This window comes from Ambystoma mexicanum, chromosome 3p, assembly GCF_040938575.1.
Source record: "Ambystoma mexicanum isolate Mex_15411 chromosome 3p, UKY_AmexF1_1, whole genome shotgun sequence".
NCBI classification, from domain to species: Eukaryota; Metazoa; Chordata; class Amphibia; order Caudata; family Ambystomatidae; genus Ambystoma; species Ambystoma mexicanum.
The window spans coordinates 732,501,206-732,517,475 of NC_090925.1; the positions used below are offsets into that span (position 1 = coordinate 732,501,206).

Genomic DNA, 16,270 nt, shown 5'->3' on the forward strand with positions numbered 1-16,270 from the left:
CACTCCATCTAGCGTCTATGCTTCTCTGCAAACCTCTTTTCCACACCTGGTGGAGCAGATAACACCCATGCAGGAGGCTGTGCCTTTGCTTTTCTTGTATTTAAACTCGAAGTGCCTCCCAATCAAGATCTAGGACACTACTGACCTGCTGGCTTTCCAAATAAAACACTGACAACTGAGATTCAGACAATTGTGGCTTCTATTGCCTTATCACGCCTGTCTCGGCTTTGCACCAATAGTACCTCAATGATAGTCAATGCTAGCACTCTTCAAATGCTTACATTGTAGTAGTAACGTGCAGACTTACCTTAAGGGCGCCTGCAGTCTGCTATGCATAGCTATGGTGTAAGCACAGAAAATTCCAATGTTCTTGATCTATGATGCAAAAACTTCAAACAGCGTTATCTAAAGTTGTTTACATAGTTTTTTTAACTCCTCCTGCAGTGGGCGGGAAGCCACATTTCCTGTAAAAAGGTAGTCAAGAGTTTTACAGCATGGTTTGCTCTAGAAACGAAGACTTCAAAATGTTGACAGGTTCTTTTCAGAAAGAGTACTTGTTGAAGAGAAAACTAACGAAAATAGGTTTAAAGTGCATTGATCGCAGAGATAACATGTCACATAGTGGCAAACGCGCTCTGAATAAAAAAAGACCTATACAAATGGTGACTTATCCTGCGATAATCCCAGAACAGCTAGAAATTATGATATATGGCCCCGGGAGGCTGTCATTCTGGGGACAAAGTCTTTCAGCATTGAAAGGGCATGCTCCCAGTTTTCCTGAAAGGCCATCTGTCAAAATAAAGGTTATGAACATTAAAGCATACATTTTACGTTTGTTTGCATAAGATTTTGAAAGGTATTGCTGGAATCACAGGGATTGCTGTTTTACCAGTTGGTGATAGTCTTTGGTATCGCTGCCATTTTTTGTTGGGTGTTCTTTGCATGTTGGGGTTGGTGATCCTTTTGTCCATGAGTCTCCTGAGCTGTGCATCTGTTGTGCTATATAAACACGCTGTGAGGGGAATCTAGGTGAATCATCCCTACTCCCCAGTGGGGGGTGGAAGCCACCCCCTTTGAGGTTAGGGAGGTGAACCCGCTAAGCAAGACCTGTCTTCAGTTTTCACAATGTAATTTACTTCGTTGTAATTTGCTTTGTGCTCATTTCTTCAAATTACTTCGAATGTAGTTGGGTATTTGTGAGTTACGAAATAAAAGGGGCACGGGGAGGGGTTTGGAGCGAAGGTGGTAGTTAAGGGGAAGGGAGGCATGGGGGGAGCCCCCCTCACCCTAAATAAATTTGAAGTAAAAATTCGAAGTAATGTACATGAAGTAAATTGCAATTAAGTCCTTTCTTTTCGTGGAAATGAAATGGAACCGCAAGACCCCTCCCCGTAGGGGTCTGGGAAAGTGTGACCTCACTGGGAGTGACTCCCCTCTTGGCGACAAGGTCTTCCATTCCTTTAAGAAACTCACAGTCCAGAGTAAATTGTCTGCCTACATGGTAGTTGGAAAGACTGTTACTTCTGTTTTAAATCCACCAAACAGTGACATTTCTTCAATCTCTTTGGCTTCAGGATCCCATCTGAACTCAAGTCAAGAGAAATTACACACCCCTTTTGTTTGTGATGACGTACATAAAAAGATGAGATACTTGGAATGGGGGAGAGAGAATCCTACACAGAGGCAAGCCTCTGATGGTAAGACGTCCTGGATAGGCAAAGCCACGCTACACCGCGGAGCCGGGGGTAGCGTGAAGAGCAGGCGAATTACTAGCAAGATGCTGGAAGGCTGATGTCTTGACTGCCCATGGTCGTGAGACAGATGGAGATGATGGTGAAGAGACTGTTTTTCCTGGTGACGTAACCACAAGGAAGTGTGGTGGGCCTGGGGGCCTGTAAACTGATGTTGAGACATGACCGCAGCGGAGAAGTCAGATCTTCAATCACTGCATAAGTACAACTGCCGAACTGGGCAGAGTAAGGGAAGCGACCGCTCCCAACGAGGTAACGCCATTGAGAGTGGTGAACCGTGGTATTAAAATTTGGGAAAGCTATAAGGGTTACAAAAGCCAGGAAAACCCAAACAAGCAGACACCCTATGGGGGCCATGCCAAGCAAGCCTGTTGGAGAGCAAGGGGGCTTTGGGGAGCCCTGGGAAATCAAGAGACACCAACATTTGAGGCTGGAGAAGCCACAGGGGTTACGTGAGCATAGAAAACCCCAATGGGCAGACACCCCACTGAGGCCCTGCTAAAGCAAGCCTATCAAAGGGTCAGAGGGCTTTTGAGAGCCCTGAGAAATAGAGACCTTAACGTAAGAGGCTTGGAAATCCACAAGGGTTACGGGAGCTTGGAAACCCCGAACAGGCAGATGCCCCACTGATGCCACACTCAAGCAAGCCCATCGGAGGGCTGGATGACTTTGGGGGAGTCCTGGAAACATGAAACAATGTGAACAGAACTGGGAGGAGAGAACTGGTAGGGTTCCAGTGTTTAAAAATAAGACAAGGACAATGTCAAGCACCCAGGCGTAACTGGTGGAATTGTGTTAAAAAACTTTTCTTTCCTCAGAACCACATGCGATATATGTAAAGACTTAAATCTTTGCATACCGAACCTGCAGAGGGGCTGAGGACTTGCAGCAAGAAATTGATGAACTTTGTGCAAAGAAATACAGAACCTGACACACTTCTTTAAAACATTCTTCTTGGAAAAGGGATCCAACTGTTGGGCCAGGCAGAAGTCAAGCAGTCTATTTCCCTTTCCCTGGCCTCCTTTTTTAAAGTTTAACTGTGTGAAAAACTCAAGGGTACTCCACTACCTACTTCCCAGAGATCTTTTATACATGTGGCCAGGCGAGGGCGATCTCTTTTGGATACCAACCCTGGGGGTGGACAATCTAGGGAGGATCACCTGGGTTAGAGGATCCTTAAGGATTAGGGGAAGGGACACCTGAGGGTGAGACATGGTATTCCCCCGCCCCTTTTCTGACATTGACCTACCCAGCATCCCCTCACAGCCTTTATGAGTATGAGCGATACGCTGGAGCTGTGTCAAGAAGGAAGAAGCAGAGACGCTGGGATACTGCTCTTAGGACAGTTTTTCTGAAGTCCAACTAAGGGCTTAGTAAAACCATTCAACTGAGGCAATACAAGACTCCACTCCTAGTATAAGGTTATACCACCTGAGTTCAGGGTAGCGTAGACTGAGCAGCCAGCCTTATTTTAGGAGGGAGAGAGGGCTGTAGAATCAGTACAAATTAAATTGTAATACATAAAGAAACACTGAAGCAATATGTATTGTAAAAAATGAATGTTTTATTTAATTACAAGTAGGCCCAGATAAATGTTAGGGGAAATAAGTACTATCACAGATCATATATAAACACATTATGGAAAAACACAACACTATGCTCGAAGGTACACAGACCAATGCATATAACCTTATTTGGAACATCTAACGGGACTTCCTGGGAAGTCAAAACCAATAGTTACTTTTGGATTACTTTCAGTAATACCAGTATAGTAGACCCCATCAGTTGTACCGTGGTACTCAGCAAGAAATCAAATAGTAATATAAACTGGACAGTATACTTTTCTGATCCAGTGAAACAGATTCTATGAACAGTATAAACCTGATTCAGGATAACAGTTATTTTAGGGGAGTTGGACCTTGGGGTGTAATATTAAATTAGAGTTGCTTTTCAGTTCACAGACTAAGGGAAGCAATAACTTTAACTTATTTTAGGATAACACAGATGTACTCAAGGTAAGTAAAACCAATGCACTTTTTACAGTAGCTTTAAGCAACTTAAAGGCAGTTATAAACCTAAGAATGTTTTGTGTCTGCCTAAAACAGACCAGGAAAAGCAAAACCCAATGTTACACTTTATGAATGACTCAAAGTTATTCCAGGTAGGTAAAACCTATTGCAGACTTATTCTGGACAGGCTAACGGCAAGTCAGGGGAAGCAAGACCCCGTTGGGGACACTCCTACATGTATCCTAACTGGAATAGTGAAGTGAAACCAACAGCATTACTTTTGGGAAGAGGCGGAACCAAATCACAGGTGAGTGATATAACCTTACATCTACTTTCTGTTAGAATGGCGAAACTGGTTCTAAGGAAAGAAAGATGTTACATATACTTTTCAGAATGGCAAAACATTTCTAAAGTAAGTAATAACTTTTGTAACTGTTCACTCTGAGTTACAGTTAACAACCTACTACTTTTACAAGTAAGTAACTTTTAAAAACATATTCTCTTTTCTAGGCAAAAGGACCAATCCTTAGAAGACTTTCCCTTATTCTTGGAGCATGAGTGTTCTCAGTGGCAGAAGGGTGGTCAGTATGGTCTAGTGTCCAACAGGCAGGTCAGGATAGGTTTTTAAGTAGCAAAAGTCAGAGTTCCTAAGGAAGACTGTTAGAACAAGTAAGTACTTTGCTTCAGAGTTAGTTGAATGTCCTGGCGCTTCAGAGAAGACACCCTAGGAGGATTTCAGCAGGGGCCTGTGTGCACTGGGCGAGAGGACTCCCAATCACAGAAAACACTCCAAAACTACACAGGAATGGCAAGAGACTTAAGGTAAGTAAATACCCAAGCCAGCACAGAAGAAAGTTTTGCAGCAGGAGGACTTCAGGATCTGCAGCCAAAAACCTGGTCATTGAATTCCTTCATCAAGAAAACAGACATGACACTGGAAAGACTTTTGCAGTAAGGATCATGGGGAAGGCTCTAAGCAAGGTTTTCCTCGTGGCTGGATGCGGCTCTGTGGATTTGGCGACTTTTTCAGGCGCACAGAAGAAGACAAAATATCGCTGTTCGGATTCTCGTCGTTTGCAAGGTCCAGCACTCTAGGGAGGGGACTTTTCAGACTGGAATCGTGCTTCTGCATATTCAGCAGGATGCCCACAAAGTTTCAGCGAGATTCGGAATTTGGAAGACCGTACACCGCACAAAGGCTCGAGGTCCCAGGGTATTGGGGTATTGCAATGCTGCAAGGTCACAGCATGGCGTGGGATGGCTCAAAATGCAGGTCTTCTTGCGTCTTGTGGATCTCACCAGGCTCTGGGTTGGGGGTCATCATTTTCGGAGTCCCCAGGTCTATTGGAAGGAAGACAGGGAACTTCCCTCATAGCAGTAGGGCTACATAGGCTTTTTTCTTATTATTTGAATAAAAACTCTTGAACATGCCACTTCTTAGTGCGACTTGTTTTTGTTTGTCACAGCAAATACAGGCATGTTGCACTATATATCCTACAGTACCGCCGTGTTTCATGAGACACTCGAAACACTATTAGATCATGGAGTCACGGTTGGTAAAGGTTACTGGGTGCAGAGGAAACATTCTCCATGTGTTACTTTGGAATTGATGAATTCTATGGGGGTTATTGCATACACTGTTTATTTACATAGATGTATAACAAATATGTCACCAGGAAGTGCAGGATAACAAAGCAGTTGTATGCGTGATAACATTGTTATTTTTACTGGTCTCTCACAGGCTGTCTGCTTAAAAACTGCAGTAACCCCTTTCTTCAAGTGTGATTTATCAATAATTGGTGCTGAGGAATTTATTTCCTCACAAAAAGACATACTAATTGTGAATGAGGGCATGCTTGCGTTTTGAATAGGTATTGTGTATTTAATAAGGAATGTTCTATACTTCTAACACTGCTGTTACTCACTCTAATGCTTTTCTCAGGTGTTGGATGGGATGTTGGAGGGGGCATCCCACCTTCGACCAGCCCTGCATGTAGTAGGAAACCTCCTGGCTACCAAGTGTGATGCTGACTTGCTGCATAGCTTCTGCCAGGCGTTGGATGTTCCTCGTTTCGTGTTACAGCTCATCGGTCAGATCCTGGACAGCACCAGCATCAAAGAGGTTAGTTAAGTCACCAGTCTGAGCACTGATGGCATGTTCTGCAGTGCATACATCCGGACCCATTTTGGACATTCTGTATGAGCCAGTGAGTCGTGCACTGTTTTTGGCTGACTGCTCTTTGGGCACCTAGATGAGATGTGGACTGAATCACCACTGGATTAGTGTCTGTCTAGGTGAGTTGTCTGGCCAAATTAAGTTTACCCTTTGCATAATGTTGTATGGGTTGTGCCCTGTCTCTGTGAATGAGTTGTGCAAATTGCCTCAAATTGCCTGTTGTATTCTCGAACGATGAAACAGTTCCCAGCCTCGCTGGCAACAAAGTAATGCAAAGTAGCGTTTCATAAAAAAAGTTCTACAACTTGTTGGTTCGTGGGGAATGACTTCCTTCCCCTAGACCAGATCCAGGAGTGCCAAGGGGACAATCCTCTTCCCCTTGTCTCTTACAGTTCCACACAGGCCTATAGGTTAACTCCCTCCTCTCAGCTCCTTTTCCAAACTCTGTGTTTGCCTGCTCTCTTTTCTCGTGGTGCACTGGGTTTATTCCCTTGCTAAGTATTACCAATCCAGTCACTCTGACAAGGAATGGTAATGCTTCTCCTGTGCATCCCTCTCTTCTTTTGTCTTACTTCTTAGCAGACTGGGTTGTCTCCTCGGCCCAGCACTACTTGTTTTTATTATTCTGGCGAGGAATTACTTAAAAAGTGCTTTCTTGTCCGTGGCAGACTGTGTTTACCAAGTAAAGTACTGCCAATTTTATTGCCCCCAAATCATTGGGATGAGGAAGAGCACCGCTCTTCTCATGCATCCCTTTATTTCCTAGATTTGGTTCCCCAGTAGGCAGGGTCTTGCACCACTGTCCAGCACCACCTGAGAGAGCAATTGGTTAACTGAGGTCGATCTAGGTATTTGCTCAGAGTTTGATTTCACCCCTGTTAAGTCTTATGCAGTGTTGCCTCCTTGTCACGGGACTCCAGGACCGGAAGAGCTGCGATGCTCCAACAGTCTGCCTCGGTCCGGCAGCCTTTCCAGGCAAGTCTGCCTCCTCACGCTATTTGTTTTCTTCTCACACATCCCTGTGGTTGCAGAAGCTCCAAGGCTCTAATAGCCTCCTCCAGAACTCTTATCCCCAGTGTTCACTCCCCGTTCAAACCAGTACCTTCTTGTCCGGACCGCTCTGATCTCTTCCCTGGCTGTCGCCTGGACTCTGGGAAACGGGACGGGTATATCTTGGTTGCGTTTCCTTCTGTCGACAATTACACCACTCAGTAAACTTTCCCCTTGCAGGGCTCTCCTTCCTACAATCTTCTATCTTCCGCCAGCACCATGACTGTTTGTTTTGGTCAGTTTGTTCCATGATGTATCTTTCTATCCAGCATCCCGGCTTGTTTAATCTTTCTTTATTCACACTATCCTGGCTACTACTACTACTACTACTAATACTACTACTACTACTACTACTACTACTACTGCTGCTACTACGACACTGTTGTATTTGTCCTTCTCCCTTTTTTTTTTATCCTACGACTGTTTTCGTGTAGTAGAGGACAACTAGAATGTGTAATGGGGTTTTCATGTTCAATCATTACATTTTCGCCAGGCCTCATCTTCCCAGTTATTCCTTCATTACCCTACATGACATCTTCCTTGTTCTTCTTTGTCACAGTAGTACCCGTATGGATAATGGACTCCAGTTTAGATGGGGAAGAATGTGAGAAGGTTGTGGTACCTTCATAACTACTTCCTATTTACCTCATATAAGAAGGGTTTCTACCGCCAAGGAAAGGTGCGAGATCGACAGATACGTCACAAAAAACATTCATTGACTTTTATCTTCGCAGTAGGATTAAAATAATTGGCTAATATCAAAGTCTTAGTTTTAGCGCCCAGGCCATATTTAGGGAGAATTTTTTTTAAGATGAGACCTGTGTACTCTGTCAACCATCTTCTCTGCATCAAGAACAAGTAACAGGGCTGGACTATTGCTATGATTAGATTTATCTTAAAAACGAAGAACAGTTTGGATTTTGTCAAATGAGCTTTGTTGTACAATGCATCCAAATTGATCAGGGTTTCAGGTATTGTATCACATGTTCCTATCTGTTAGCAATAATCTATCTATTGGACTTTGCATCAACGTTCATTGATATACTGGGTCTGTATGAGGAGCACTTTTTGGGTTCTTTCCCCGACTTAGGGATCGCTGTTATGAGCCTCAGTCATTGAATCCACCGCCCCTTCCTTAAAGGGGTAGTTCACTCAAAAATGTTATGCTTTTAAAAGATTGGCCATAATAAAAAATATATAGTAAAAACATTTTTACAAAATGTTCCTATGTAAAATATTCGGCAAATGAGATTTAAAGTCTGGATTTTCAAGCACTAGGAGGCATCCATTTTGTACAATGAATGAGCCTCCTGTGTTTCTGTTAACTCTGCTCTCACGGCAGTTATCAAGCAAAATCCCCCTACTGGCAGCTTTTGCTTATTGTTGCCGGAGGAGCAAAGAATGTTGTCTGGCTACAGCCTGGAGTTGTGGGCTCTGCTTCCCCGTGGGAAATGCCACCAGGCTGGCAAGCAGGCTCAGGAAGTTTAAAACGAAAGTCATGGCAATTATGAATACTCCGCCGGCTGCCGCAATCCAAACTATTCATAATTGCCCTGATATTCATTGTAAGTTTCCTGGGCTCCCCGTGCTGGGGCAGCCAAAACTAAAGTCACTGCAATTATGAATACTCTGCCAGCCACCACATTTCTAAATTAATTGACTTGTGTCAGGATTCGGGACACGAGTATATAGTATTTCTGATGCTTGTGAATCTGCTTAGAATCACATGCTGTGCATATAGTCCGACATCTAGTGGTAATCGCATAGTATTGCATCTTGTCTTTCGAGGATCGAAAGGGGGTGTCGACATGGGCGTGCCTGTAACACTATCCCTAACTTGACGTGTAGTGTACCCAAAATCCCTCACGCGTCTAGGTCCCTCAGATTGTTTTTCCCGCCCAGCTAGCTGGTCGCCTTATGCTGAGCTCTCACATATTGCAAAATTATATGGTTTCCCAACCTCCGGTCGTTTATATATTATTTGTCCCCTCTTCGACGATTACTTCTCAACCACCGCCGAAGACAGCGGAAGAACAGACTTTGACGGCTGGTGCTCCGGTCGACGCTGTCTACCGCGTGGCCGGGCCTTCTGGCTGGCAAATACAGTAGGGAGAGTGGTGTTTGGGGGTCTCTTTCTTTATCAAGAATGTCTTTCCTTTTCCCCTCTCTTTGTCCCTTGGTTTTGCCGTTGCTTTAATACACCTGAGCTATGAACAGGACACCATTTAAGTTTTGCCCTTCCTGAAGGGCATGTACCCCTGGAAGGACATGCACCGGAGGTGCAATAAGTATCAACCTCGCTCGCGATCACCACGAGGCGTCCTGTCGATCTTGTCAGCTGCTGTGTCCTAAGATGATCAAGGCCATCGAGACGCCTCCTAAGGGCGCGCTGACGCATAAAGTTCCGGCTCTATCGAAATCTACGGCGAAGCCGCTTGAACAGCCTACACCCCTCCCGCAAGCGACGAACATTCGCTAGAGTATTGCAAACATCGTTTCGGCGGCTAGTAAACCCAAGGACAAGTCGAAAGACACGTCCAAATGCAGGGAAAAGCAGGATGAATATTCAGAGAGTCCCCAGCCCTTATCCAGTACTCTCTCAGAACAATCTCGGCGTTGTAGGCAGATAGACCCCAGGAGGAGCCCCCCTCTGGCTCCTCTCTATGGACCAGGGAAACATTTGAAGGCTGTATGAATAGGCTTGCAAAATGTGTGGAATTCTCTGAAAGGTTCACGCTCAAAAAGCCTAATGAAGAAGACCTTTACCCCTCAGTGGCCAAATTCCAGAGAACCTCTGGCCCTCTTCATGAGGAGGTCTTTGACCTGACAGATCAAGAGGAAGTTCCTCATTACCTCTATTTGCAAGAAGATGATCCCTTTGAGGATCCCACTGACCAGGCCCCAGATTAGGGAGATGAGCCTCCGGTGGACAACCCACCATGGTTGTCACCTACTCAGACCCCAGATCCTGACACCATATGCACGGATCCTCCATCCTCCCCACTTCTGTATCAGGCATCTCCTATTGATGATCAGATGGCATTTAACGACATTCTGAAAAAAGCAGCCCAATATTTCCAGATAGCCACGCAAGAGGCGGTGCCTGCTTTCGTGGAGGATATTCTAAAGGAGAAGCCACCTGCCAGCCAGGCTATCCCTTTACTTAACTCCATTAAAAGGCAATGCGCCCCTTCCTTACTTATACCTTCACAGACCAGGGCTGTGAACCCACGGGTGTAGAAACTTTTTCGTCCCTCCCCTTCTGACCCTCTTTATATTCGGGGACATGCCACCCCAGATTCTCTTGTGGTCACTACAACAAGGAAGAGGGCGGGGGTGCCCTTGTCCACAGGTGAGGCATCGCCGGACAAGGAATGCAAAAAACGGTATGCCCTAGGGAAGCAAATTACTACTGCGGCAACATATTCCACCCGGATTGCCAACAATACCACGCTGTTGGCCAGCTATTCTGATGTTGAATGGAACCTGCTACAGGAGGGCCTGCGGGAGGTCCCTGAACCGGTGTGTTCTCACCTGCTTACAATTGTATCAGAGGGTAAGCAAGTAAACCATAACATCCTTAAAAACACCTTAGATGCTGTGGAGACCGCAGGGAGAACGCTGGCCCAGGGTACCCTTTTGCAACGTCACGCCTCGTTGAATAACTCTGGGTTCAAGCCGGAGACACCAGCGTCTCATCAACAAACCGGTAGAGTATTCTAACCTGTTTGGCAAGGCTGTTGAAGAGGCGCTAGAAACTTCCAAGAAAGAACACAAGACTTTGAAAACTTTTAATCAAATCACTCAAAGGCCCTTTCAACAGAGAGGGGGAAGTTCTCACTGCTCCTTTCGTGGACAGTCCTATTCTCGTTCCCCACATAACCAATATTGTACGTGTAACTCGTGGTCCTCAGGACAAGGGTCTGCTGCCTCAAATCGGTATCCCAGAGAGGACAACACTGGAAAAGGAAGGGGTCGCAATGCCACCCCTAGAGGCTCCCCGACCTCCAGTTAGAAATGACTCTCAGATCTGGGTCCCCTCCCATGCCTCCCCGGTCGGGGGATGTATAACATCATTCTTACACGCAAGGGAGGGGATTACCACAGACCAGTGGGTGGTCAAGACCGTCACCCATGGTTATTGCATCGAGTTCAGCTGGCCACCTCAGAATCCTGCTGCAAGAGGTCAAGATCCTGCAGGAAAAGGGCGCAATGGAAGTCGTCCATGTTCTACAGGTGAACAAGGGTATTTATTCAGTGTACTTCCTTGTACCCAAAAAGGATCTCACCATGTGCCCTGTGCTAGACTTGTGCACAGCGATCAAATTTGTCAAACCATAAAAGTTTCAGATGGTAGCGCTGCAAGAGGTAATCCCTCTGCTAACGCAAGGGGATTACATGGCAACATTGGACATGAAAGATGCATACTTTCATATTTCAATGTTGCCAGCACACAGGAAATACCTAAAATTCATGATAGAAGACAAACACTATCAGTTCAAGGTCCTCCCCTTCGGCATTGCCTTAGCCCCAAGAGTATTTACAAAGGTACTGGCAGTTGTAGCAGCTCACCTGTGCAGGCAATCCATCCCAGTATGTCCTTACCTCAACGACTGGCTCATAACAGGGGATTCCTACAGAACATGCCTATCAAACACCCAAAAGACGATAGACCTACTCTTCAGCCTGGGATTCTCCATAAACGAGAAGAAATCCAGCCTAGACCCCAGCCAAATCAAGCAATTTCTGGGGGCCCTAATTCGGACAGAAGACTGCTTCGCCTTTCCCTCCGAGAGGGTTCAAAACATGCTGTTTCTGATCCCTCAGTATGTAGCCGGTCGAGAGGTGACGGTACGCAAAGCCATGCGACTGTTAAGAATGATGGCGTCCTGCATATACTTGGTCCCTCAGGCACGTTTGCGCATGCGCCCCATGCAAGAGTGGCTCAACAGCCAGTGGTGTCAGGCCAGCAGACAATGGGTCGATCTAATGGTTATCTCGGCAGCCCTCGTTCTCTCTCTGCAGTGGTGGTCGAGGGAAAACCTCTTGAAGGGGAAAACCTTCACCACCCCCGCAGTAGAAGCCACTCACGACAGACGCATCCCTCACTGGATGGGGGGGCCTCACCTCCTACAGCAGACGGCGCACAGTGTTTGGTCCCCAGCGGTAGCATCCAACAACAAAAACCTGTTGGAGCTATTAGCGGTGTTCAAAGATCTGAAGGCTTTTCAGGCACAGTTGCAGGGAAAGACAGTACTGGTGCTCACGGACAGCACCATGGCCATGTACCACCTGAACAAGCAAGGGGGCACTCACTCTCCAGGGCCATCCAAACTGTCCCAGAACATTTGGAAGTGGGCTCTCAAACACAAGATGTTCCTACTGTCTCAACACGTTCCAGGGGAACTCAATCTTCTGGCAGACAGAGACTTCCCACTACCCTTTAAGTACGAATGGCAACTATACAAAGGCCTCATCTCCAATGTTTTTGCAGAATGGGGCTACCCAGTGATCGACTTGTTCGCAACTCTGGAGAACTCACAATGCCCAGATTACGCCTCCAGGTACCCTCAGAACCGATCCAAGGGGAACAGTCTCTGGATAACATGGTCAAGGAAATGTGTTTACGCTCTTCCCCAGACTCCTCTACTCAACAAGATTGTGCACAAGATGCACCAGGAACCAGTCACCATTATACTGTTGGCCCCGATGTGGGCCCACCAACCCTGGTTCTCCCACGTGGTGGAGATGTCACTTTCCTCCGATGAAACTACCTTGCCCATACAACATGCTATCTCAGGACAAGGGGGAAACCCTTCATCCATGCCCGCAGACTCTCAACTTAGCGGCCTTGCTCCTGAGGTCATAGAGTTTGGGCATCTCCAACTTCCTCAGATATGCATGGCTATACTTAGTGAAGCAAGAAAGCATAACACCAGACATTGCTACTTCAATAAATGGAAACGCTTCGTCATCTGGTGCAATTCCAAGAGCATCAATCCCACTGACTGCTCTCCTACTCATATTGTACTATACCTGACCCACCTACTAGACTCTGGTCTAGTTTTTAATTCTGTGAAGGTCCACTTAACTGCACTTTCAGCCTATACCACGTCCCAGCGAAAGGTATCGTTGTGGAAGATCCCAGTAATTAAAGCTTTCATGGAAGGGGTTAAATTAATTCATCCCCCTATTTCTAACCCAGCTCCCGGATGGGACCTAAATGTAGTATTAACTAGACTTATGGGATCTCCCTTTGAACCTATGCACAAGGCAAGCATCAAAGCACTCACTTACAAAACCGCCTTCCTAGTGGCAGTCGCTTCAATAGGGAGAGTCAGTGAACTGCAGGCCCTTTCAATTCTAGACCCCTTTGTCACAATTCACGGAGATAAGTTGGTTCTGCGCAATCACCCACGGTTTGTGCCCAAATTCATTTCTAAGTTTCATGTGAACCAGTCTATAGAACTACCCACATTCTTCCAGAACCCCACCAACGTGGCGGAAAGAAGCCTACACACACTGGATGTACGCAGGGCAGTCATGTACTATCTGGCAAGAACTAAACCACTAAGAAAACCAAACCAGTTTTTCGTTTCTGAGGCGTCTGGTATAGAAGGGGACCCTGTATCTAAATCGGCCATCTCAAGGTGGATTGTCAATTGCATCACACTCTGCTACACTCTTGCCAAGAGAGATCTGCCCTTCAAGCCTAGAACACACTGTACTCGAGACACTGGGGCTTCCATAACATTCATTGCAAATGTTCGTCTCGAGTCCATTTGCAAAGCGGCAACCTGGCGTTCTGTACACACCTTTACAAAACTCTATTGCCTAGACACTCACTCTAGGTCTGATTCTCAGTTGGGACAGGCAGTACTAAGACACCTTTTCACTACTGTTCCTTCTCACATCCCACCACCAACACTGGGTACTGCTCGCTAGTATATGCACAAAATGTGATTCTAAGCAGATTCATAAGCATCAGAAGACATGCATTACTGTAATAGCATTTCTGATGATTGTATCTGCTTAGATTCACATGTGCTCACCCTTCCTCCCCGCTGGGATGGAAGGAACATAGACATCTTACTACTTTTTCTCTCTTTCTGTACTCACGATAGTCATAAGACTCCCTCACGGCAGAAAAAATACAATCGGAGGGACCTCGATGCGTGAGGAATTTTGGGTACGCTACACGTCACGTTAGGGATAGTGTTACAGGCACACCGATGTCGACGTCCCCTTTCGATCCTCAAAAGATGAGATGAAATACTCTGCGGTTACCACTAGATGTGGGACTATATGCACTGCATGTAAATCCAAGCAGATACAATCATCAGAAATGCTATTACGGTAAGTAATGCATGTCATATATATATATATATATCTATCTGAGGCTTGTGGATCTGTGTAGATCACATGCTATAGCACTTCATCGGAGTTCCCTGGCTTTGCCATATTTACACTTAAAACTAATTCTAATTTGCCCCATTTTCTCACCCCTACGTCGACCAGCATCTCGACGCCGAACCGGGGAGGAGATCAACGTCGAAACCCGACGGATTGGGCCTTGAGGCTTCCGCCTCGGCTCGGGCCTGGGCCGCTGGCCTCGGCCCTACAGTAGGGAGAGTGGGGGGTGGTACACTTCCACACTCGGTTAGAAACACCTTCTTACCTACACACACTTGCCCGCTGCCCACAGGCGCGTATGGAGGGTACGCCCTTTCAGTTTTGCCCCAAGTGTAATAAAAAATACCCTTGGGTAGATAAGCACGCTACGTGCAACCTTTGCCTGCCCAGAGACCACCCCGAGGCGGGTTGCAGGGCCTGTAGCAGGTTTAAGACAAAAACTCTTAAGGACCGCTCCACCAAGCGTTGGGCCCACCACGCCAAGCTAGCAGCTATGGAGGCGGAGGGTACCTTCAGCGACGGCAGCGACGCCGGACTTTCGGACGGCGAGGGCACCAAGGCGTCGAAAGACAGCCTAACGCACGTCCCCGGCCTCGGAAGGTCGTCCGTCCCGGCGACTATGGGGAAGTCCCCCGGCGACAAGAGCGTTACACATACACACGCTAAACACAAAAAACCCACCCGAGATTCGACGTTGTCGAAACCTCGGAAAGAGGCACAAAAGGAGCGGTCCGAAAGGACGTCCTCTGGGCGGTCCCGGTCGAGGTCGCCGCACGACGTCAGGCAAGCCTCCACACTTGCACATAGTGCCTCGCCCATTAACATCACGGAAGATCACTCGTCCGGAGACGAACACGGCTTCCATCCCCAGCCTGCACCCCAGGGAAAGGGTACATCACTTGGGAGTGAGGAGGGCCCAGTTTCGAAGCCTAGTTCGAAACACAGGGATTCCACATCCGATCCTCGACGCCAGGTGTCGAAAGATAAGGGAAAGGGTAAACACACTTCCACCCACGGGGAAGGGGGTAAGCAACAAAGGAAACAACCCTTGCAATCCCCCACAACAATAGAACTGACTTCCCCGTCCAAGTCTTCTCAGGGACAGTCCATAGAGAGTTCCAGCAGGGTCACCCCAAGCTCAAAACTCTGGTCATGCGAGGACATTAACAGAGTAATGTCAAGGATGTCCTCCTTAGCAAATTTCTTCGAAAGACACCCTGACCAACTACTAGCTTTAAACCCTCAGGAATCTTCTCCCTCAGGTTCAAGGGACCCTATCCCTTCAAATAAAAGGCCCCGGGTCGAGACACCAGTAAAGGCTTCAGAACCCTTCGAGGTCCAACCCTATTCTTGCCTTTTCCCTACAGGCCAAGGAGACTCTTCCCTTATAGAGGGCCAGGATTTTGAGACACCAGAAGGTCTCGCAGTGTCAGACTATTACGGGGAGGACGAAGACGAGGATGAGCCAGAAAATAGCCCAGATATTTTCAGAATGGACTCACCAGTCGAAAGGGAAGCCCCAGTGTCTGATTCCCCAATAGATAATCAGCCCCTCCTAAATGAACTGCTCTCTCGGGCAGCTAACCACTTCCACATAGACACACAAGGTGTCCAAGAAGAGAGGGACTTCGCGGAGGAACTAATAGGGGAAAGGAAGACAGTAGCCCAGACCATTCCCATCCTGAAATCTATTCAACGCAGAATAGCACCATCCCTTGTCAACCCAAACTTGACAAGACCTGTAAACCCGAGAGTAGAGAAGCTGTTTAAAGCAGCCCAGTCGGACCCTCTATATATTAGAGGCCAACTTAAGCCAGACTCTCTAGTCGTAACTAACACCCGCAAGAGAGCTGGAACCCCATTATCTTCCT

At 46.8% G+C, this 16,270-nt stretch overlaps 1 protein-coding gene across 1 annotated transcript in view; it reads left to right on the forward strand.

The window, feature by feature from the left end:
- The window catches only part of STK36 (serine/threonine kinase 36), a 682,518-nt gene that overhangs the window by 266,391 nt on the left and 399,857 nt on the right, over positions 1-16,270 (forward strand). Inside the window, exon 11 of the mRNA XM_069651602.1 lies at positions 5,703-5,882. Within this exon, the coding sequence (XP_069507703.1) occupies positions 5,703-5,882 (180 nt within the window). The remainder of the gene's footprint in view (positions 1-5,702; positions 5,883-16,270) is intronic.